Raw genomic sequence first — 25499 nt, 5'->3', positions numbered from 1 at the left:
AGTAACTGACTGCCATTCTGAAAAGTACCTGTTTATTCCTACTCTTTGCTTCCTATCTGTCAACCAATTCTCTATCCACCTCAATACCATATCCCCTATACCATGTGCCTTAAGTTTGTATAGTAATCTCCTGTGTGGGACCTTATCAAAAGCCTTCTGAAAATCCAGGTAAACCACATCTACTGGTTCTCCCCTATCCACTCTACAAGTTACATCCTCAAAAAATTCAATAAGATTAGTCAGACACGATTTTCCCTTCATAAAACCATGCTGGCTATGACCAATGAATTCATCACTTTCCAGATGTGCCGCAATCACATCTTTAATAACTGACTCTAACATTTTCCCCACTACCGATGTCAAGCTAACCGGTCTATAATTCCCTGATTTCTCTTTCCCTCCCTTTTTAAAAAGTGGAGTTACATTAGCCACCCTCCAATCCTCAGGAACTACTCCAGAATCTAAAGAGTTTTGAAAATTATCAACAATGCATCCACTATTTCATGGGCTACTTCCTTTAGCACTCTGGGATGCAGACCATCTGGCCCTGGGGACTTCTCTGCCTTTAATCCCTTCAATTTATCCAACACAACCTCATAACTTACACTTATTTTCCCCAGTCCTTCCATCACATTAGCCCCATGGTCCCTTATTATTTTCATGGTCCCTTATTATTTCCATGGTCCCTATTATTTCCTGATATCTGATTCTCCTTCCATTCTAAATATTCTGGCTACATATTTTCCTGCTATAGAATCTTGTCAACCACTGAAATTTGACTAACTGGTCTATAAATTATTTTCTTTTTCCTCTCTTCCTCCAGGAAGAAGTGAGTGACCTTTGCATTTTTCCAGTCCTCTGAAACCATTCTTGAAAAATCGTGACAAATGCATTCACAATCTCTTCAGCTTTCCCTTTCAGAACCCTGGGGTGTAGTCGATCTGATTCAATGACATCTACCTTCAAAGTCCCAAGCATCTTCTCATTAATAGTGGTAACATTCACTTCTGCCTTCTGACTCTTGAATTTTTGGCACGTCATTGGTGTCTTCCATCATGAAAAATTATGCAAAATCCTATTCAGTTCGTCTGCCATTTCTATGTTCCCCTTTCCACTTCCCTCTTTTGCTACAGTCCTTACCTTCCCATGACAGCCATGGTTACTTCTCCCTCCATTTACAATCTTTCTTCTTTGGGATAAAACAATCCTGCTTTTTCCAAATTATTCCAGAAACTCCTGCCATTACTGCTGCACGATTTTCCTGTTCGGGTCCCCTTCCTTAGAACTTTGGCTAGCTCTTCTCTCATGCCTCTGTAGTTACATTTATTCAACTGTAATGCCGGTACATCTAATCTTAGCTTCTCCCTGTTAAACTCAAAAGTGAATTCTATCATATTGCAATTACTGCTTCCTGAGTGTTCCCTAATTAAATCCAGTCCATTGCATAGCACTAAATCCACAATTGCCTTTTCCCTGGTGGGCTTGACCACAAACTGCTATAGAAAGCTATCTCTTAGGCACTCCACAAATTATTTTCCTCTGCACCTTGCAAATATCATCTTCCATTTCTTAGCCCAGATTCCTAGTTCATTGAGATCCTGTTGAAATCTTTGATAACCTTTTTTACTGTCTACTATACAATAAGTTCTGGCGCCAGTCACAAACAACATTGTTATCCAAGTTAATAAAATAGATGACAAACAGCAGACCCAGCACTGATCATTGATGCTCCACTCAGCACCATTGCATGCCACTGTTATAGGCTTCCAATCTGACTGACAGCCCTCCATTACCATCTGATAACTCCTTGGGGGAACATTTCGGTGAGAGTGGCCAAAACTCCCTGAACTTTAGCAGAGCCATGGAAAAGGATAAAACCAGACAAAATGGGAAAGTGCTTAATTGGGAATGGCTATTTACAATGGGATGAGGCAGGAACCTGTGAGAGTAAATTTGAAACAGATGTTCAAGGGAGAAAGAATAGAACTAATGTGGAGGAAGTTTGTGAACTACTTGAACTGAGTTCAGGATAGGTGTGTCCCACTGGGACAAGAAAAAGATGGTTGGAAAAGGGAACCGTGGTTGATGAAACAGATGAGGCAGTTAGTCAAGGGATAAAAAGGAAACATTTTTTAGGTATAGGAAGCAGGAAGGGCTCATGAGAAGTATATGGTAGCCAGGAAGGAGCTTTAAGAAAGGACAGGAGAGCTCAAAGGGGGAATGAGAAGGCCTTGTCATGTGTATGTCTTCTTCTTTGGCTTGGCTTCGCGGACGAAGATTTATGGAGGGGGTAAAAGTCCACGTCAGCTGCAGGCTCGTTTGTGGCTGACAAGTCCGATGCGGGACAGGCAGACACGGTTGCAGCGGCTGCAGGGGAAAATTGGTTGGTTGGGGTTGGGTGTTGGGTTTTTCCTCCTTTGCCTTTTGTCAGTGAGGTGGGCTCTGCGGTCTTCTTCAAAGGAGGTTGCTGCCCGCCAAACTGTGAGGCGCCAAGATGCACGGTTTGAGGCGATATCAGCCCACTGGCGGTGGTCAATGTGGCAGGCACCAAGAGATTTCTTTAGGCAGTCTTTGTACCTTTTCTTTGGTGCACCTCTGTCACGGTGGCCAGTGGAGAGCTCGCCATATAACACGATCTTGGGAAGGCGATGGTCCTCCATTCTGGAGACGTGACCCATCCAGCGCAGCTGTATGTAAAGAACAGAATAATGACAAGAGTGAAGATAGGGCTGCTCAAAGATAAAGGAAGCAACCTGTGCCTGGAGTCGGAGGAGATTAGTGAGGTCGTAAATGAATACTTTGCTTCAGTATTCACAAGAGAAAAGGATCTTGATAAGGGTGAGGTCGGAATAGAACAGGCTTGTGTGCTGGACAGTGTTGAGATTAAGGAAGAGAAAGAGTTGGATCTTCTTAAAAAGATTAAGATTGATAAGTCCCCGGGGCTGGATGCGATTATATCCAGGCTGCTGTGGGAAGTAGCTATAATCTTTGAATCCTCTTTGGCTACAGGGAGGTGCTGGAGGATTGGAGAATGGCAAATGTACAATTATGTGCCGCTTAACCTCCGTTTGGGTAAGGTCTGACTGCATATACGTCCACGGTCCCATAATTATTCAGTTGCTGCGACAAAATCTGCAGCAATTTAGAAAAAGCGATCGCCATCTATAGGAAATTATATATTGTGTTCCCAAACTGATCCAACTGCCCTGCTCTCTCCCCACAGCCCTGTGTCAGTCTCCACATTGATTCTGACTTACAAATAAAAAGTTTACAGGTATACTACAGTATCCAATATAGCTTTGCTAAGTATATAATGTGTTCACAGAATGTCCACATCACATAACACCTAATTTCACAGAACGTATCGTGGAAGTTAAGTGGTGCATATTTGTAGTTCCCTTAAAAAGGTAATAGAGAGAATGTTGGGAATTATAGACCGGTGAGTCTTACATTAGTGGTGTGCAAACTAATGGAAAGGATTCTTAAGGATAGGATCCTTGAGCATTTGGAGAAGTACAGTCTACTCAAGGAAAGTCAGCATTGGCTTTGTGAAGGGAAGGTTCTGCCTCATGAGGGCAATTGAGTTTTTTGAGAAGGGAAAAGAAATTGTTAAAAGTAAGGTGATAGATGTGGTACATGGGTTTTAGTAAGGCATTTGACAAGGTCCCCATGAGAAACTGGTTCAGAAAGTCTTGAGCCATGGGATCCATGGAACCTTGGCTGTGTGGATAAATAATTGGCTTGTAGGTAGAAAGCAGAGAGTAGTAGTGAAAGGAAAATATTCTTTTTGGAGGTCAGTGACTAGTGGAGTACCACAAAGATCTGTTTTGGGACCTCCGCTCTTTGTGATTTTTATAAATGACCTGGATGAAGAGGCAGATGGATGGCCCCATCATTTTTAGATGATACCAAGGTTGGAGGAGTTGGAGAAGGCCTTGTCATGTGTATGTAAAGAACAGGATAATGACAAAAGTGAAGATAGGGCTGCTCAAAGATAAACTGAAGGTTCTCGAGGTTACAGAAGGATATAGACAAGATGCAGGGTTGCGCGGAAAAGTGGCAGATGGAATTCAATCCGGAAAAGTGTGAAGTGATACATTTTAGAAAGACAAACCGGAAGGCTGAGTACAGGGCTAAGGTTGGTTACTTAAGAGTGTGGATGAACAGAGGGATCTTGGGGGTTCAAATCCCTCAAGATCACTGCACAGGTTGATAGGATAGTTAAGAAGACCTATGCAATACTTGGCCTCATTAATAAGGGGAATGAGTTCAAGAGCAGAGAGGCCCTGGATTGGAAAATAAGTCTTATGAGGCAAGATTAGCAGAGCTGGGACATTTTTCTTTGGAGCGTAGAAGGATGAGAGGAGACTTAATAGAGGTCTAGAAGATTATGGGAGCCATAGATAGGGTGCAAAGCCAGCACCTGTTTACCAGGATAGGAATAGCAAACACCAGAGGACATGAGTACAAAGTGAAGGGAGGGATTTTTAGGGGAGATATTAGGGGTAAGTTTTTTTACACAGAGAGTTGTGGGTGGCTGGAATGCCTTTGCTAGGATTGGTGGTGTAGGCTGAAACATTAGAGGCATTTAGAAAGACTCCTAGACAGGCACATGGATTGAAGAAAAATAGAGGGTTATTGGGTAGGGAGAGTTTCATATTTTTTTAAGGAACATATGGGTTGGCACAATATTGAGGATCGAAGAGCCTGTACAGTAGTGTTCTATGCCCTATCGTCAAACCAATTCTCTTTTCAGTTGACCTGTTCACCCTAAATCCTGTGTGATCAGACCTTCCAGACTAGTTCATCATCCAAGCAAAGAACCTCTGGGATTTCATGGTGATATGCTTAATTACAAACAAACTGATGGTTCTAATGTTTTATTGAAAAGAAATAATTGAATGAAGAGCCTCTTAGAATCTAGTTACCAAATTTTATTTGGCAGCAATATTAAGTATGGAAGCAGTGAAAATACAAAACAATTTCGTGGATTGTTGTTATAACATGCTAGCTGTCCATTTGCACTTATTTTTCTCCCCCTGATTCACCTGAAATTCTGTTCCAAGTATGCTTGCAGTGGTCTGATTCATAAATCAGCTGGTCTTTCCTCTTCTACACTTCCAAAGTGTTTGACTGTTTTTGATATCATAGCTAGGCCTGCTTTTGTTGCACAATGCATATTTCCACGTGTTTACTGGAATTCTGATCCAGAATACCAATCTGATTACTTTTACTATTCCATCACTTTTGTCTTCAGCAGATTCGGGATCAAAAGAGGCACTTTCATTGCCAAGTTGAGTGATAGATAACCAGTGAACAAACATCAGTCATTCCATGAATGAAAATGATAAAAAAAAACAAAATTAAATTTTTAGACCTTAAAATGTTACTCATGCAAAAAAATTTACATTTTCTTTGGAATAAACTATTTAAAATATTTTGAATGAGATAAAAGCAGATATTGGTTCTAAACCAAATATCTAAAATTTATGAACATTTAAATATATTAATGATGAAATGGAAACATATGGAAGCAAAATAATTTGAGTAATTCCATGCACAACATTGAAACTAAGAAAGATTGCAATCTAAGGTCGGAAACACATTTTATTTCATCAAACATATATCTTAATTTAGTATAATTTCCACAAATATGCTGAATTAGAAAAGAAAATAAAAACACCACTCAGACTGAACAGTTTTTTTTAAAGAAATGGAACATTTTTATCCTTATGAAGCTAATGAGCTTCAAAAATGCATAAAATTTTCAGGTTCTGCATGAGTACTTTATACACCAGTGCATTGTTTAAGCCATATGATAGTTACAAAACTTAAATGATCCAAGAGCATATGCATCGTATCGGAAAACTGAAATTAATTGCACAGATAAATGATATACTAAAATAGAACAGTGATGAGATGAGTACAAGTAATTTTCCCTTTGTGGCTTATGTGATTCCTTAATGAGGTTGCATTGTTTAACAAGATTTGTCCTCATACCTGATGAGATGTATTTGTTATTCTTGATGAAAATCATGAGGGGCTAATTAAAAACCCTGAGAAGGATGACTGTTTCTGGTCAGATGAATATAAACCATTTGCTTCCTCTGACGGTAGCAATATATAGACTTGGTCATTTTCACGTAGATGTACTATAGCACTTCCAGAGGCTTGATCAACATATCCTGGTATGTAATCATCATATGTTTGTAGTATGGGTTTTCCATTTTTATATAATGAAACCCAAACGTTTGCTCCCTTGATTTGTATGTGGTAGCTGAACTGGTAAAGACCTGGTATCTCACATGTGAATACACCAGATGATGGATTGTAGTTGTTATTTGAATTGGTCACTAGTGTGTCAAACATGATTGGTTGACCTACTGGTGGATATGGTTGTGAAAGAATAGCTGTAAAAGCTGGAATAGGGCTTAATAATCCAGGTGGAGGCTGTATAGATTTTTCTGGTTGTACAAAAATTTCAGTGGGTAAACCTGGTGGGCCTGGAAGACCTGGCGGCCCTGGAGGACCTACTGCTCCAGTTTGACCAGGTACACCAGGTAGCCCTTTAATTAATTGTCTGCTAACGATACCTGGAGGACCTGGTCGTCCTGGAGCACCATTATTTCCAGGAAGCCCTTGTGCACCTTTCGGGCCAGGGAAGCCTTTATGACCAGGTGTTCCAACAGGCCCCCTCAGTCCAACTGGACCTGGGAAACCTAATGGACCTTGAGGACCCAGAGGTCCAGGACTTCCTGGTTTACCAGATGGCCCAGTAAGCCCAGCATCACCTTTTTGGCCAGCAGGTCCAATTGGCCCTGGTAGACCTGTTTGGCCTGGTTTTCCTGGATAGCCTGATAGACCTGAAATACCAGTTGTTCCTTTCTCACCCTTTGATCCTGGGTAGCCTTGTATACCCAGCTGTCCTGGTGCCCCTTTCATTCCTGGTGAACCAGGGATCCCTTGTAAACCTTTGGGGCCTTCTGATCCTGGTATTCCAGCTGGTCCCATTATTCCTGGAAGCCCTGGTTTCCCAATTGATCCCATCTCTCCTTTTTTTCCAGGATATCCAGTATAACCAACTGGACCACGTTCTCCTTTAGGTCCTTGTGCACCTAGCTTTCCAATACCTGGCAATCCTGGTGCCCCTGGTAAACCTTGTAAGCCAGGGTAACCTTTAAGACCAGGGGGACCTGGTAATCCTGGTGAACCATCTACTCCAGGCTTTCCAATCCCTGGCTCCCCAGGTAGTCCAGGCGGTCCTTTGAGGCCCGGTGCACCTGTGAAACCAGATGGGCCGGGTGGTCCAATTTCACCCTTTTTACCTGGTTCCCCAGGATGCCCAGGAGCTCCAGATGCACTCAATCCTGCTGGTCCTTGGGTTCCTGGTGGTCCTGTGGAACCTGGTGGGCCTTTCTCACCAGATGGCCCTGGGATACCAATACCTCTTTCACCTTTTTGCCCAGCAGGGCCAGGATAACCTGGATGTCCTTTTAGTCCAGGTAACCCAGGTACTCCTCGAGATCCCGGTGGCCCAGGTTTGCCAACAACTGACAATCCAGCTGGTCCAGGATTTCCTGGAGGTCCTGGGCTGCCTCGTTGCCCTTGTATCCCTTGAATTCCGGGATCACCTTTTGGTCCAGGATAGCCCATTCTCCCTGGCGGTCCTGGTGTTCCTGGAATGCCTGGAGTTCCCTTTAAAGTGAGTCCCTGTGGTCCTGGTTTTCCTGGGTCACCAGGAGGTCCCTTCAGCCCGATGCCTGGCTTGCCTGGATATCCTGGTGGTCCTGGAGGTCCTGGTAAACCTGGATCTCCCCTCACTGTGAAGGTAGAAAGATACATGAAAGTGCAGCCTGCTTTTATACTTCAAAAAAATTAGATATAGAATTAGCAGGACTGTTAAAACAATCATTTTTCATGTTTATGCTGGAAAGTTTTGATTGAGGTAGTTAAAATTACCAACTTGCTTATCTTGCACTGTCTTGCGAATTGTTAAATTTTAAAAGTTCAGAAATAAAGCTGATATTTTCCACAACTTTATATTGATTTTTTTCCCACACTAACTGTGAATGCATAAACTGTGAATATTGCCAAAAAATTAAGGAACGTCTGTCTCAAGTGACCTTGAGTAATATAATTTGAAAATTATAGCATGAGATCTTAGTCATTGATGAACTTTTGAAGATGAATTTAATTGTAATTTGTGGACATGCTCTGATTCTTTTTTATTGTAATTAAAAAATGGAAGTTAGATTAATGGCACCACAACTGGCCATAAAGCAGGATCGGTTTAAGACTCAAGAGGAGAAGTGGCAGACAACTCTTTAGACAAGGACTCAGGCAATGCTTTTTGTTGGTGGATTCAAGACTCCAGGATAATGTGTTGCCCGCTTGGTGCCAGGATCAAGCATGTTTCTGAGTGAACTTAGGATATTCTGATATTTGGGATGCTCTTTATGAACAACAGTTTGGCATTTAACACCATCTTCCACTCAAAACTGATCAACAAACTCTAAGACCTGAGAGTTAACACCCCACTGTGTAATTTGATCATGGATTTCCTCACCTTCAGACCAAAATCAGTGAAGATTGGCAAGAACTTCTCTTCCACAATCTCCATCAGTAGTGGAGCACCACAGAGCTGTGTTCTTAGCCCCCTGCTCCACTCATTTTACACCTACAACTGCATAGCTCAACACCATTTACAAATTTACAGACGGTACCATGGTAGTGATTGCATAAAGGAAGGGGATGAGTCAGCACACAGGAGGGAGACTGAAAACTTGGCTGAATGGTGCACCAACCTTGCACTTGGTTTAGAAAAATTAATATGATCAGGGTGGACTAAGATGACCAAATTTTAAGAATGATTTTAAAGCAGCTAAATTGAGATTCTTGTCTTCCTGTTATCAAAGGGGTGAAAAAAACAGCTTGAGTTCAGAATGAAATGAATAAATTTGAAGAACAAATTTTATATAAATAGAATAGTGAGTTGTTTAAAGGGAGTAAGAAGACATTAGTTTTAAAATATATATTTATAATATGGAATGGAATTCATATGGAGAGAGGACTTAGAAACAATCAAAAATGTTCAAACAAAATCAACTTCTACCTTTTACAGTTGAACAGTTCTTTAATTGATGGTAAAGGTTTACAGAGGAGAAAAGATTCTTAGGATCATTCTTTTTAACTTTTGAACAATTAAAAGATAAACATAATGTACAAAATAATACAATTTTTGCATACTATCAGTTAAAATTATATTTAAAAAAGAAAGAAATTGGGAACAGATTTGAGGCTTCCAAAACAAAGTCAACTTGAAGATATAATAACAGATATGTTTATGGTCAAGAAATTTATCACTAATATGTATATACAAGAAACTACGAGGAAAAAAGATTTATATAAATCAAAAATGCGATGGGAGAAAAATTTAAACATACAACTTCAAGAGGAAATGTGGTCAAAACTGTGTCAAGAAAGTGTTATGAGTACAATTAATGCCAGATAACAAAATGGTCCAATATAATTTTCTCCATCAATTATATTATACTCCACAAAAATTAAATGGATTTAATTCTAATTATTCCAATAAGTGTTTTCGAAGTACAAAAGAAATCGGGACTTTTTTGCATGCGGTAAGGTCTTGTGAAAAAGTGGAAAGGTTTTGAACTATTTGAGTGTTTTACCAGGACAAATTATGAAGATAAAGATACAAAAGGATCCAAGAATATTTTTACTTGGGAATATATATGAGAAGGATGAAATTGGATAAATGTCAAGAGAACTTTTTAAGTATAGCAAAAGCGACTGCGAAGAAATGCATCGTGATAACATGGAAAATTGAAAATGTAGTATCATTAAGTAGATGGCATAGTGAAATGCAAAATTTTATACCTTTAGAAAAAATAACATAGTTTAAGGAATCAAGTTGAAATTTTTTATAATATTTGGAAACCATATATGGATTTTATGAATAAATTTCCATCCACCTCTTCCACTTTACCCACTCCTCTCAATTAGAGATTATAATATCAATTAATATGTATATGTTAACAATATTATATATGTAGTAATAGGTGTTCTTTCCTTTTCCTTTTTTTTCCTTTCTTTTAGGAGGGAGGGGGGTTGGGGAAAAATGTAAAAGTCCTTTTTATTGTCTCATTATGTATGTCTAAATGATTAATATTATATTATTGATTTTTTTAAATTGATACAATGATAAATACAATTTTCAAAAATAAAAAACAATAACCTTGTACTCAATGTCACCAAAACTAAGGAGCTGATTGTTGACTTCAGGAAAGGAAAACCAGAAGTGTACAATCCAGTGATCATTGGGGGATCAGAGGTGGAGAGGGTGAGCAAATTGAGGTTCTTGGGAGTCACTATCTTGTAGGATCTTTCCTGGACCCAACACATCAATGGCATCGTGAAGAAAGCATGCCAGTACCTCTTCTTCCTCCGGAGTTTTCAGAGGTTTGGTATGATACCAGATACCCTGGCAAATTTCTGCAGAGGTGTGGTGGAGGATGTGCTGACTGGCTGAATCATGGTCTGGTATGGAAACACCAATACTCCCAAGCTAAAAGGTAGTGGACACAGCCCAGGACATCACAGGCAAAACCCTCCCCGCTATTGAGTACATCTACAGGGAATGCTGCCATCAGGGGGCAGCAGCAATCATCAAAGACCCACACCATCCAGCACATTCTCTATTCTTGTTGCTGTCATCAGGAAAGACTCGCACCACCAGATTTAGGAACAGCTGCTACCCCTCCACCATCAGAATCCTCAATGTCAACGTAAATCACAAGGACTCTTATTTGTGTGCCTATTGTCTATTGTTTATTCCCTTCAGATGTTCTGACTATATTGCACAGTCAGTTTGTTTACATTCATTATCTGTTGACAGTCCTTTTATTTGTTTGCGTATTTAAGCTGTGTACAGTTTATTTTTTGCACTACCAATCAATGGTAATTCTGCCACACCCGCAGGGAAAAGGAATCTCAGGGATGCATGTGATGTTGTGTATGTACTCTCACAATAAATCTGAAATTCTGAAAAACGAGGGTGAGCAGCCAAAGGATTTGGTCCGCACTGGTACCAGTGACTTAGACAGTAAGAGGTCCTTTAAAGAGTATTTTGGGAGCAGGTTAAAAGACAATTTCAACCTCTCTGGTTGAAATCTCAGGATTAGTCTCTGTACTATCTGCTGTCATGGCTAGGGATAGGCAGATGGCACAGCTGGTACAGCGCACAAAAATGCAGGAGAAAGTCAGCAGGTCACGCAGCATTGATAGGAAGTAAAAGGCAGTCGAAGTTTAGGGCCTGAGCCCTTCTTCAGGAGAGCTGAAAATCAGGCAGACCAGTTAAATGCGTGGCTGCGGGACTGATGCAGGATGAAGGTCTTCAGATTCTTGGGTGATTAGACTGACTTCCTGGTATCAGAGGTTTATAGGTGGAATCTTACCTGAATTTTAAAAAAGTTGTGAAGGGTACAAGTTAAGTAATCACATTATCTTTCTGATGATGTGGGAATTTAAAACGAGAGGACCAAAATTTATGGTGAGAGGGGAAAGATTGTTTTCACACAAAGGGAGGATGGTTATATTAGAATGAGCTGACAGAGGAAATGGTGCTTGCAAGTGCAATTATAATGTTTACAAGGCATAGACAGATACATAGATTGTTAAAGTTTAATGATGTGATAAACTTAGGAAAATAGTCTCAGCTTGTGTAGACAAGTTGGTCAACAAGTACAAATTGGCTGAAGGGCTTTTTTCCCCCCTATAAAATTCTGACTCTCTGACTCCAAATTAACTAATGTGCTCTGCATAGTTATTTTATATTAATGTTCAGTTTTTGTTTTCAAATGGATACCCTGATTTTTAAAAAGTTTTTGTTTTATGTGATAATCCATTAATTCTATTAATAATACTCATCGAGCATGTCACAGAATATTACTTATTAAAAAAAATTACATTGCAAAAAGCTGCCTGCTTTTGCTGGTCCATGAATATTTTATATTGATGATTTGTGAATCATTTGATGTGCAATCTTGAATAAAGAGATAAATTTCCTAAAATTCATCGGTTGTACTACAAGTGGGAAAACTTCAGAGAATAAATTGCAAGATTCAAGATTCAATTTATTGTCATAGTAATAAAGCAGTGTCATATTACATGAAATTTCTTTTTGCCTGCTGCAAGGCAGACAGATTCGCCACCGGCAGAAATTGCCTAAACATCTGTTACGAACCCAGAGGACTCCAAAACCCAGCAGCAATAGAAATTCATCAAGACAATGGTTACTTAAACAAAAGTTCCTTTTAATTTTCTTTAACCGTAATAACAGGATCAATCTTTAACTTATCACTATTAACAACTCTTTTATAATTATAAGCACACATGTATGTATTGTGTATTTGTTCAGGAATGTTTTCTGTTTCACTGTCCAATCATTCACTTTTCTCTTCTCCAAGTTAACTGGTATCAGGCAATGCTTGTACTGTGCACAGAATTTAACATTTATGAATCTTCACCAGGCTCTGGTGCTTAAAGTTAAATGATTACTGCTCTTGTTGGTTTCAGAGAGATATTTGTTGCTTGTTGGACATGGACAAACAAATTTCCTCCAATCAGTCACTTCAGTGTCTTGCCGAAGAAACTTGCCCCATTATGTGTTTTACAAATGATAACCTCTTCTTCCACGTCACCTGAGTTCCTTTTGTTTCCCTTATTTCAGGAGAAACACTCTCGCCAGCCATTTCCTCTTGTAAGGACTACAAGGGTTTTGAACAGGCTGAACTCAGAACTCACAACCCGTCTTCAAAATGGGGGTTTTCAACAAGCTGCCAACTTGCCATTTTGTCACCTCAACTGCCATATAGAACTGATCCCCTCCCTATCTCTCTCCCCCCCCCTTGTAAAAATCATATGACTTCTTGCAGGGGTCCAAATCCAATCTTTGAAAGATCATATTAGTATCTCTGAGCCTGAACTTTATTGTCCATTGCTTCTGCAAAGTTAACTGAAGCTCTTGTATTATAAATGAGATGTCTTTTCTGAAGTGTTACTTTGTTTGTGAACCTACACTAAACCCCAACAATCAATCTCTTTTAAAGAGATATTTATCCATAACCATTCTAACATACCCCGTAACACCTCTCACAGTCAGAAAGAGAGAAGCAAAAGAAAATCCCCCAATTGTTACCGAGTGTCCGTAGATTCACCTCCAGAGCTTCTTCAACCTCCTGCAGCCACACAGAATCCAGTCCTAATCATTGGCGACCTGAACCTCCAACTCAGTGAGGGGCCCTCCATCGCCCTCGGCACCTCCTCGTGTCCCGGTTCTGATACCTGGTACCCTCGCCAGCCAGTTTGAGCCAGTCTCCAGCAGTCCACAGCCCGGCACCAGTCTCCCAAAAGCAGTCTCCAGTAGCCCCCAGTCTCCATGGGATCCTTGCCTCGAGTTGCCAGCAGCCCACAGCTTGCGCTGGTCCCTCAGCTGCAGAGCCCCCTCACTGGTTCTCTGAGGTGGTCACCATCTCTGCGGGTCATTTCCTCTGCTTCTCCCTCTCAGATGGTGTGTGATCTTCTCATGGTCTGGTGCCCTGCTCCAGTCCTCCTCTTCCCCGGAGTCTGCAGCCCCTCGAGGCTGCTGCCGATAATTAATATGTTTAATCAATTTGGGTTTCTATCAAAACTTATTGTTGACACGTGGCTCCTAAAATTGTTTAAGAAGCATTGAAATTGATAATTTCCTAGTACTGTATATGATAAAATTGTAAAAGAGTAAATTGTGAGTGTGCTTTCTTGCTTGATTGATAGCTTTATAAATTGTCATTTTGGTGATATTTTAGTTTGTGCTAGTTTTTCCTCGTCAAAAAGGACAGATGGTTTAATCAGAACTAGAATAAGACAGAGATGTGTCAAATTTAAATAGATCTGGGAAGGATGAAGGTAAGGAAATAAAAAAAATTCTGTGGTTAATTTGTACATCATTTGTCTTTTTGTAATTTAACATCATTCTGGTAAAAGGTCAATAACCCTGGAGCATATCTGTCTCTGGTTGTTGCCTGACCAGTATAGTCCTTTCACTATTTACTGTTTTTTTGTGTGTCAGATTTCCAACAACTGTAAATTTACTTCTACACCTTTGAAACATGTCCTCACTTCCACAAAATAGCATGTTGACACTTTATCTTGCGTTGTTTATCACGTGTTTATCATCGTCTATCATATTAGTCATGTGTTTAAAAAAAATGGCCATTAATTTCAGTGAAGAAATATTAGTTCCAACAATTTTAATTCTACGGTATTGGCTTGTTTAGTTATAGGATCCAAGTAATTATTTACATTAATTTGACTTGGGGAGATATATAATTAAATGTATAATTAATAGCATAATAACAGATATGTTTAATGTGGTTGTTTGTTAGGAGATTAAATTTATAAATTATTTGCTGTGTACAATCATTACTTTAATTGTAGCTTCATCTCTACATTTCATCTATATGCAGTTGCCTTTTATCCTCTTGCTTATTAAGAATCTATCTTCAATTTTCTTAAAAGTATTCAGTCTCTTTCTCCACTGTCTTTGAGGAAGAGATGTCCAAAGACAATTGATCCTCTGAGCAAAAAAGAAGCTTGATCTCTATCTTCAATCAATGACCTCTTATTTTTTTTAACAGTCTGATTTTTCCACACCAGGAAACATCCTCCTCAAATCTACTCTATCCATTTTCCACATGATTGTTAATCAATCATGCTGTCTGTTGTGCTTCTGAGCTCCTAACCTGTCTCACCTTGTCTCAGAAGCCAATTCATAAGTTCCTATGATGAGTATAGTAAACATTTTGTGAAGTGTTCAAAAGCAGTATGATCCGACTTTAAATGAGGGAAACAATGCAGCACACAGCAATCAATGATGTGGTCTCACCGTTCCCCATATAACTGTAATATATCCTTCCTCCTTTTGTATTCAATTTCATGGACTAAATATTGTTAATGTATTTTTAATTTACATTTTTAGAATTTTCTTCAATAACATTTCTCCAGTAAAATTCTAAGCTAACTAGAAATGAGACAATGCAAGTAGATTACTCCACTACCTAACTGTGCATTGATTCAAACACTACATTTCTCAGGTTCAGCACCAATGCACAAAAGGAGCAATTTTCAATGTGAGAAAAGAAATTAACGTGGAATTTGGAGCCTATGGCAGTTTGGGGTAAAACTTAATGATTTTGACATCAGCATCATTGTTTAGAAAAATATCCACTGGTACCTCAGGAGAACACAGAGCATCACTTAGGAATTTTGACTGATGAAGTGAAACACCGGAAGATTCTACTCAGGGTGGTTTACTGAAGGCCCAAAGGAAGATGCCAAATAAAATTAGCAGGAGGTGCCAACCAATGCAACCACCTTTACCGGGTGCCATATGCAGTATATGAAGGGTCAAGAAAGGAACACACTTCCCTGAATTTAGTGCACTGAGCATCTATGGTAAGAATAAGGTTTGATTCCTCAGTTTATATGTACTGAGGATATCCGCTAAGTTCAGTATTTTTCTCAAGAAGCCTTACAATGTATTCAAGGCAATGCATTCCTCTAGTATTTGGTTTTATCTTAACATTCTTGAGATTTGGGAAACACTGGGTAGGCTATATTTATTGCCTGACATTAGTTGATTGGTCACTTTTGGTGAAATGATGTGGCTTTTGCATTCACTTGATGCTTTGGAAGCAGTGAAAGGAAAAGTGGATTTGCTGTTTCCCCTACGATGGATGGTATCCCAGAAGCACAGATATTGTTGAAGATTATATACACTGGACCAGCAGTGCCACTGTAATAAGACAATACAGTGAGTAACTTCAATATTATATTGATGGACGACAGGCAAGGTAACCCAGAATGAGTAATTTGTTGCTTGATTTCTTGAAGACCCCACCATCCCTAATGTATAAGCCAGAACGTGGACATATTCAAGCTAATTTTGGGCCTGTTTGTTGGGTTGTCGCCACTCACTGTGGTGTCTTGATACAGTTGCACTGCAGGTCCATTATCTATAATCTTCAACAATATTCGTGCCTCTAGGATACCTTACAACACAGGGGAAACAACAAATTCCACTTTTCCCTTCATTGTCACTTCATTTAATAATTTACAGATAGATGAGGAGCTAATTACTGAGAGTATTGCCTGCAACAGCCACACTCCAATCAGAATGAAAGTCATTCATGAACCAATTTTTCATGGATTTGGTTGACCTTAGTATCCTCTAGTGAAGAATTCCTGAAGTGATAATGTTGAAGTAGTGATTATTAGCTTTTCATAAACACTAACTTTTTTGGGGGTCGTATAATATTCCAATTATTGAAGGATTTTAAAAATAACACACATTTGCCATTTATGTTTGGGCACCTTGGCTCTGTCATTTGTTGATGTTGAGGACAATTAATCTCACATTTTAAAAATGATATTCAGTTGTTATGTCTCTGCATGGATTAAGATTACGACATGGTCTTGACTCAAGTAGTGCTAGCAGAACCTGAAATGCATTGGTAAGGAAGTCACCGGTGAGTCAGTTAACCAGCCATAAGTACACAGCCTTGTAGGATGTTTATTTAACATAATATTCTTCACCAAGTTATGTGTGGATTCACCAAAGGCCAGTCTGCATTTCTCTCACCTGTATGTAAACTTCCTCCCAGTGAATCAAGAAGCTACAAAAGCATTCAGAAGAGTTTTAGTAAAAGGAGAGGTGAGGTGAAGTTAGAAGCAGGGCACAGGGTCTTGATAAATATAGTGTGTGGTTTGAGAGTCAGCCTGGATAAAACAGGATGCCAAGATTATAAAGCTGTCTGATTCAGCCACAGTCTGGCCAGCAGGAGCAACGGAATCTTTGGCCACAGAAAGCAGCCTTCAGCAGATACAGTATTCAGTTAGAAGAGAATTTGATTTTATCCACAAATTGATGTCAGACACACTTGTGATAATGATGTGGTGTAGCCAGGTTCTGGGCAGGCACAAACGTTTGTTGTCAGCATACACAGTGGCTAATGTTATCCATTCCTGTGGATAATGTCAGGAGATGCAGAATGGGATGGGTGCCAGGATGAAATCTTTGGGGAAATCCAAGGTTGCAAGAGATGATAGGCGAAAATCAATTTAAAAAAGTGATTTCAACTTTTAGGTAAGTGTGAGGCAATCTAATGAAATTGGATGCAGAAGAGAGATGGATGATGACATTCTTATCTATCAAACATCATGGAGCAGTCAGGGAAGATACGGACAAATAATACTTGACTCAGAATGAATGACTTTTATAATTTGGGGAAGGTGTCCTGTCTCAAAAGCGTCGTTCCAGGACATACTTGTGCCCTAGGAATAATTTGGCACTTGTATTTTTAAGTGAACTATTAAGCCTATTTTAGGTTGCCTTTTAGTGAAAACATTGTGATGGTTAAACAAAACTTAAAAAAAAACAATTATCATTAATCTTTCAAAAATGAAATCTAACTTAAGAATCTAAATTTTCACAGTACAGTGTAGCTGTTGTTAGTAGGCAAGGTAAAACTGGCCCATGTTAAGCAGAGTATTTTAAATAAATTTGATGCACCTTTATGCCACTCATGTCATTGTAGTATTTGGAAGTGATTTGCATTCTGATAATTTTGGAACGTCACCCTTGCAATATTTGTTGTCATTCTTGACCTTCAGCAAGAGCATCTTGCATAAATTGCATGGATAGTTTTAGGTGGAAGAATCCTATTCTGTAAATGTAGCTGTGAAAGGAGCTATGGATAATCTCTAATCCAGTATAGCTTTCATTGGATACCTACAAATCCATAAATCCAAAAATTATCTATCATATCCTATATTATTACATGGAGAACATTAAAAAAAAAGCAGAAGGAGGAGTAGCAAATAGGTCCCTGGAGCATGCTCTGCCAGTATATTAGAACATACTTGATCTTGTGTGGCCATGAGATTATTTTCCAATGCTTAATCTAAATCACTTGACTTTCTTGCTGTTTTAATATCTGCTAGACTCTATCTTGAATATATTTCATGACTCTGCCTTCTCTACTCTCTATAGCAAATTTCAGAGATGTACAACTCTCTATAAGAGAAAAAAAACACCTCCTCATCTCTGTCTTAACTGGTTAATTCCTTATTTTGAAATTAGGAAGCCTAGTTCCAGATAATCCTGGCAAACTAAACCCCACTAGTATACAACCTGTCAATCTCCTTCAGAATTTTTGTGTTCCAATGTAATCGCTCTCACTTTTCTAAACCTCAACAAATTAGGTTTAACCTGTTTCATATGGCAATTCCTTCTTCTCAGGAATCAAATTTGTATATCTCCTCTGCAATGCCTCCACTATGTGAGGTCTCCAGTTCCCCACACCTTTATGCAAACAAGTTGCGTTTGATGCACCCTTGATCTTTTTGTATCACCGCATTTTGCAGTCTTGTTCCAGTTAATAAATAATTTGCTGACTTATTTTTTCTTCCAAAGTTAATTATGTCACATTTTCCCCATATTATATTCAAATTGCTGACTTGCTGTCCATTCACTAGACAAAGGTTCTTTGTCTCTTTACAACTTTCTAAACTTATCTTTGTAGGTTCAGCAAAATTAGCCAGACTACATGACCCCTTCATTCAAGTAATTAAAATAGATGGTATGCATTTGAATCCCCAGTACTAGCCCACATGTTACACAGTCTGATACTGTCTGCCAATCTGAAAAAGACCCATTTATTTCTGATTTTGTTTTCTGTCAAGCCCCTATTTTCTGTTAATTAAGCACCTATTCATGCCAAATTTTCGCCCACAATCCTGTGATCTGTTCACTTTTATCACAATTTTTCTTTGTGTCAACTTTAAATGCCTTATCAACTCATTCTCCATCACCCATTCTGTTTATTACATCTTCAAAAAATTGAACCAAATATGTCAATTGGCATTTCCCTTTCAAGAAACAATATTTTATCTGCTTTGTTTCTTTCAGTTTTCAAAGAAAAAATGCAGTTTCCTAAAATTGAATAGAAAGGAAGATTTGTATTCGCCATCCTTTAAAAATTGTTGTGTAGCCATGGAGTTCTACAGCATGAAACAACAGCTTGGTCCTTTGGCCCATATTGTTCATGCTGACAAATCTGGGTCCCATTTGCTTGTGTTCAGTGTTTTAAACCTAGTTCCTATCTGAATGTCGCTAAAACGTAACACTTGTCCACACTTCTGCCATTTCTCTTTGGCATTTATCTTAGTTATGACTAATAATTTAAGAAGCTGCCATTCTCTTTTTAGCCTCCTATACTTCAGGGAGAAAAGTCCCAGTCTATCTAGCCTTATAATTCAAGCCCACTCCCACCCCCCCGTCCCAATCTCATCAACATTCTTGTGAATTTATTCTGCATCCATTCCAGCTTAATGGTATCTTTATAATAGCTGGATGACCAAAACTGTGGTCCAAGTATGGTCTTAAAAATGTCTTGGAGCTGTACAAGAGTTGACAGATGCTGGAACCTGAAGATAAATACAATCTGCTGGAAGAACTCAACGGCTCAAGCCGTATCAATGGGAGAGAATGAATGATCGATGTTTTGAGACCTTGATAAAGTGTTGCGGCTAAAAATGTTGACCATTATTTTTTCTCTACCACTGATGTTGCTTGACCCACTGAGTTCTCCAGTAGAGTGTGTTTACCTCACCAATGATCTGTACATCCCAATCTGTCTACCCTGCTCAATATCATTACCTTTGGTAACTGTTTCTTACCTGTGATACCCTTTGGATTATCTTCAAGGCTCTGATAATGATGTCCTTTGAATTCATAACCTATATAATGCAAATTTTAAGATAAATGAAAACCAGCTTATTAATAATTACATTTCTGTATAAAGAATTTGAACTGTAATATTTAACGCAACATCTGAATTTTTGGTAATTTTTAAGAAGGTATGCGTTTCAACATGTTAATGTATTTTTCATAGGTACAGATTTATAAACATAAAATCTATTTTTGTTTAATATGACACTTTTAAAATCTACTCAAATGTCGAGTTCAAATAAAAAAAATTGCAATACATGGCAACCATTTTTTTTAAACTAATGAGAGGTCCATTTAAGAGTCTAACATCAGGGGGGGAAAAACTGTCCTTGAACCTGGAGGTTCTTTTTTTCAAGCTCATATATATTCTGCCTGATGCAAGTGTGGCTGAAATTGGATGAGTCCTTTCACATGTTGGCTGCTTTCCTAAGACAGTGGGAAGTATTAACAGAGTCGATGGAGGGAAAGTTGGTTTGCATGATGGCCAAACCATCTCAACTCTCTGCAATTTCGTGTGGTTTTGGGCAGAGCAGTTATGCATCCAGATAGGATACTTTCTCTGGTGCTTCTGTGAAAATAGGTAAGAGTCTTTAGGGGCATACCTTGGGCTTCTGAGAAAGTAGAGTTGTTGCGGTGCTTTCTTGGTCATTACATTAACCTGGTTGGACCAGGATAGGTTGTTGGAGAGAGTTACTCCTAAGACCTTAAAGCTCTCCACCATCTCCACTCCAAGACCATTGATATATTGAGATACAAGTGCCCCGGTCCATCTCCTGAAGTCATTGAACAACTTCTTTGTTTTGCTGCCACTGAGGGAGAGGTTCTTATCCTGACACCATGCGACTAAATTCTCTCCCTCCTTCCTCAATTGGTGTCACGTGCAAACTTGTTGATGGGTTTAGTGCAGCATTTGGTCTCCCAGTCATGAGTGGGTAGGAAGTATGTGCTTTTTTGTATTTCTAAATATCTTAAATAGATGGTATGTATGAGAACCTCTCTTTTTTTTGTTGCTAATTGGCTTACTGTAATTAATGTCTTGCTATTATAGCTCTTTCTGCAGCACATTCACAGATTACTTTCCAAATCTAAATAAAATGTATAAAATCCTTCATTCAGGAAAATACTCATTTTTGAAATAAAGACCCCAAAGGATGAAACAAGCCTCCATTGTGTTGCTTGTCTGAGGCTTGTGTCACCTTAATTAATGATTCTCAATTACATTTCAAGAACAAAGTGTCTTAACAATCACATAAAGAATTGGACTGTTTGCCAAAGTAAGGCAAAATTTTTCAATTTCTTTAGTCCATTGGTTGTCAAAGGTGCCATTAATGGCAGCCAAGGGAGTGATATGCTACTTTTGCGAGATATTAGATATCAGGGAGCATTCAACAATATATTTTGGAAGTGTGAGCAGTTGAAGCTCCTTTCAAACTGCCTGGGTTGGTTGGGGGACCAGTTGGCCTCACTGAGGAGCAAATAGGAGGCAGAGATAAAATCATAGGTTTCAGAGTGGTAGTCGCACCCTAGGTTCAGCCATATAGATGGGCTACTGGTAGGCAGATAGCACCAGAATTTCCTGTGGCTGTTCCCTGCTCAAATAAATTTACCATTATGGATGTTATTGGGAGAATGAGTCTCTCAGGAGATAACAGCAGCAGCCATATCAATGGTACCACAACTGGCTCTGTTGTTGCAGAACTGCGAGTGGGACTCCAAGTTGGGGAGCTGCTTCACTGGTGTCATGGTAAAGGATGACTCTGAGCTGGCAGAGAACGTTCTGAAAGGGAAGGGTGAGCAGCCAGACATTGAACTATGATGTTGTGACCATAATAGACACTTGGTTGAGAGAAGGGCAATTCTGTAGTTCAGTGTTCCAGGATTTCAATGTTTTCAATGTGATAGGGAGGGGCGTTAAAGAGCTGGCGAGGTTTACAGGTGATCTAGGAGGAAGTCATGTTAGTGCTTAGAGAGGACATCCTAAGGCCTCACTTAAGGATAGAATTTAGGAATAAGCAAAATGATATGCCTCTGATGAGGTTAAATTATAGGCCTCCTGTTGTTGCGGTCGTGTACTTACTGGGGAGCGGTGCAGGTTGCTGTGATGACGTATCTGGGTGACGCGCAGGAGCAATCGTGCGCATGTGTGGGTTAGTTCAGTAGGTTGCATATGTTAGAATAGGTAAACTGGTTGACCGTTTTGAGTTTTGTGTGCCCGATGAAGATGTGGGGGGGCTGGTAGTCATGGTGGGGAGCTGACTGATGGAGGACCTCAGCTTTCTTCAGGCTGACTTCCAGGCCAAACATTTTGGCATTTTCCGCAAAGCAGGACGTCAAGCGCTGAAGAGCTGGCTGTGAATGGGCAACTAAAGCGGCAGCGTCTGCAAAGAGTAGTTCACGGACAAGTTTCTCTTGGGTCTTGGTGTGAGCTTGCAGGCACCTCAGATTGAAGAGACTGCCATCCGTGCGGTACCGGATGTAAACAGCGTCTTCATTGTTGGGGTCTTTCATGGCTTGGTTCAGCATCATGCTGAAGAAGATTGAAAAGAGGGTTGGTGCGAGAACACAGCCTTGCTTCACGCCATTGTTAATGGAGAAGGGTTCAGAGAGCTCATTGCTGTATCTGACCCGACCTTGTTGGTTTTCGTGCAGTTGGATAATCATGTTGAGGAACTTTGGGCTGCACCATTTCGTCAGATTCAAGGATCGACAATGAGATAGACAACAGACTCGCCAAGGCAAATAGCGCCTTTGGAAGACTACACAAAAGAGTCTGGAAAAACAACCAACTGAAAAACCTCACAAAGATAAGCGTATACAGAGCCATTGTCATACCCACACACCTGTTCGGCTCCGAATCATGGGTCCTCTACCGGCATCACCTACGGCTCCTAGAACGCTTCCACCAGCGTTGTCTCCGCTCCATCCTCAACATCCATTGGAGCGCTTTCACCCCTAACGTCGAAGTACTCGAGATGGCAGAGGTCGACAGCATCGAGTCCACGCTGCTGAAGATCCAGCTGCGCTGGGTGGGTCACGTCTCCAGAATGGAGGACCATCGCCTTCCCAAGATCGTGTTATATGGCGAGCTCTCCACTGGCCACCGTGACAGAGGTGCACCAAAGAAAAGGTACAAGGACTGCCTAAAGAAATCTCTTGGTGCCTGCCACATTGACCACCGCCAGTGGGCTGATATCACCTCAAACCGTGCATCTTGGCGCCTCACAGTTTGGCGGGCAGCAACCTCCTTTGAAGAAGACCGCAGAGCCCACCTCACTGACAAAAGGCAAAGGAGGAAAAACCCAACACCCAACCCCAACCAACCAATTTTCCCCTGCAGCCGCTGCAACCGTGTCTGCCTGTCCCGCATCGGACTTGTCAGCCACAAACGAGCCTGCAGCTGACGTGGACTTTTACCCCCTCCATAAATCTTCGTCCGCGAAGCCAAGCCAAAGAAAAATATGTTAGAATGGATCTTGGATGCAGGAGGAGGAGATTGAGAACATTGAGATCACCCATGTAGTGGAGAGCCATGGCTCGTGCACAGCACACCAATCCCAATTTCATCTGGTATCTCTGAATCAACACAGGTCTCCATCGACAAGATGTGAGCCTGGATGAATCAGGTGAAACATTGGTCTGTGATTTTTACACAGGATGACCTAGGCCTTTTGTGCCGGCGGAAATGAGGTGGGAGATTTTTGAAGCTCTTCATAATCTGTCTCATCCTGGTAGAAGGGTATTGATCAAACTGATTGTGGAACGATTACCTGGCCTCATGTTAAATGGGATATTAGATTATGGCCAAGAACCTGCTTGCCATTTCAATGCTCTAAAGTCTCCAGGCACATGAAATCCAAGGCAGGTGAATTTGTTGTTCTGATTTCCCATTCCTAATATGGGCACCTGAGCAATATCATGCTTTCCCGAAAACAATCGACATAACTCACCAGATCATAGAGCATCTTTGGGAAAGCATGATATTGCTCAGACCTACACCTGTGTGACACGTGGCAGCTGCAGTGTATATACTGAATAATAAAAATTATACTCATGAGTTCCTATGATATGATGCTGTTTGCAGACCACTTCAGCCCGTTTACGATGGGTCTTTTAAAGACTTAAAACACCACCCAAAGACTTTTATGATTCGCAGAAATGAGAAAGCTGACACAGTCTCCATTGACAGATTGAATACATATATATCAACGGTCCATGTTCTGTGCCAGTGCCAATGTCGGATGATTGCCATTCGCCTGCTTTTCAGTATCGAACAAGGTTGGGCTGGACTGTCAGCCCTCTAGACTATTATATGGCAGGGCAGGTCTAATCAGTTGCCTCCTTGCATGTCTTAGAGGTGGGGGGGGGGGGTGGGGTCACTATTGCGGTCACATACTTAACTGCATCAGCAGTGGTGCTGGTCACTGCCGATGACAATGTTACAAAGGAGGAGCTAGACATTTTTGAATGGGAGAGACTGTTTGTGGTAAAGTCTACAATTGGGGATCATTTGAAGGCCAACTGGACAAAATTCAGGACCAACGTGGATAGCAAGGTTTAGAAACCATGGATGACAAGGAATGTTGTAAATTTAGTCAAGAAGAGAAAGGAAAGATACATAAGATTTAGGAAGTTGCTGAAATCAAGACTAAAGAGCTTATACAAAGAATCAGGTAAATTAATATTGGCCGTGAAATGTCCTTGGGGAGTAGGATTAAGGTGAATTCCAAAGCATTTTATACAACATGAAAAACAACAGAATAATTAAGGAAAGGAAAGGACCACTTATGGGCAAAGAATTTATGCCTGGAGCCAGAGGAAGTAGGTTAGGTACTAAATAAGTACTTCATGATGGTATTTACCAAGAAGAAGCATATGGAAGAGTGAGATCAGTTGGAGCATGCTAATATTCTCTAGGGCAAAAGAAGGAGATATAAGAACTTACGAAGACTATTAGGTGGCTAAGTCCCAAGGTCTGATGGGATCTATTCCAAGTTATTGTGAGAGGGAAGGAAAAGATTGCTGGAGCCTTGTGTCATCTTTAGTCGGGGTGAGTTCCCAGACAGCTGGAGAATAGTTAGTACCTTTGCTTAAGAAGGGGAATATGGACAAATCTGGAAATTATAGGCTGGTGTTCTTATATCAGTAGTGGGGAATTATTGGATAAGATTCTTAGGGATAGGCTCTACTCGTATTAATAAAAGTATGTCCTTATTAGATATAGGCAGCTTGGCTTTGTGCAGGGGAGATCTTGTCTTACAAACAATTACATTTTTGAGGAGGTGATAAGATAATTGATAAGAATTGGGCAGTGGATGTTGTATATTTGATTTTTCTAAAATATTTAATGAGGATCATTGTTATTGGCAGATCCAAAAGATGAGGCCACCATAGATACATGCAGACTTGGCAGAATCGAATCAAAATTGGCTTGGCCATTAAAGTTGCGGAGAAATGTTATTCTGACCGCAGATCTGCAACCAGTGATATTGTCAAGGAATTAGTGCTGGAGCACTCAGAAGAAGCTCGCGTGGCTACAGGTAGAACACACAAGCTCCTTACAGACAGAGCCGGATTTGAACCCAGGTGGCTAGCACTTTAATGGCATTGCACAAACTGCTATGTTAACTGTGCAGCCTATGTCAATGATTTA

General features: G+C 40.1%; 2 protein-coding genes across 3 annotated transcripts in view; one reads left to right on the top strand and one right to left on the bottom strand.

The window, feature by feature from the left end:
* nt5dc1 (5'-nucleotidase domain containing 1) overlaps window positions 1-25499 on the top strand; it is a 725609-nt gene that overhangs the window by 247901 nt on the left and 452209 nt on the right. The gene's annotated exons all lie outside the window — the stretch shown is intronic.
* The window catches only part of LOC138736873 (collagen alpha-2(IV) chain-like), a 146247-nt gene that overhangs the window by 71378 nt on the left and 49370 nt on the right, over window positions 1-25499 (bottom strand). The window contains 1 exon segment of the mRNA XM_069886999.1: window positions 6045-7820. Coding sequence (XP_069743100.1) covers window positions 6045-7820 — 1776 coding nt within the window.

The sequence above is a fragment of the Narcine bancroftii genome, chromosome 6 (assembly GCF_036971445.1).
Source record: "Narcine bancroftii isolate sNarBan1 chromosome 6, sNarBan1.hap1, whole genome shotgun sequence".
NCBI classification, from domain to species: Eukaryota; Metazoa; Chordata; class Chondrichthyes; order Torpediniformes; family Narcinidae; genus Narcine; species Narcine bancroftii.
Note: the sequence above shows the minus strand (reverse complement) of the source record. Positions and strands in the feature narration are given on the sequence as shown.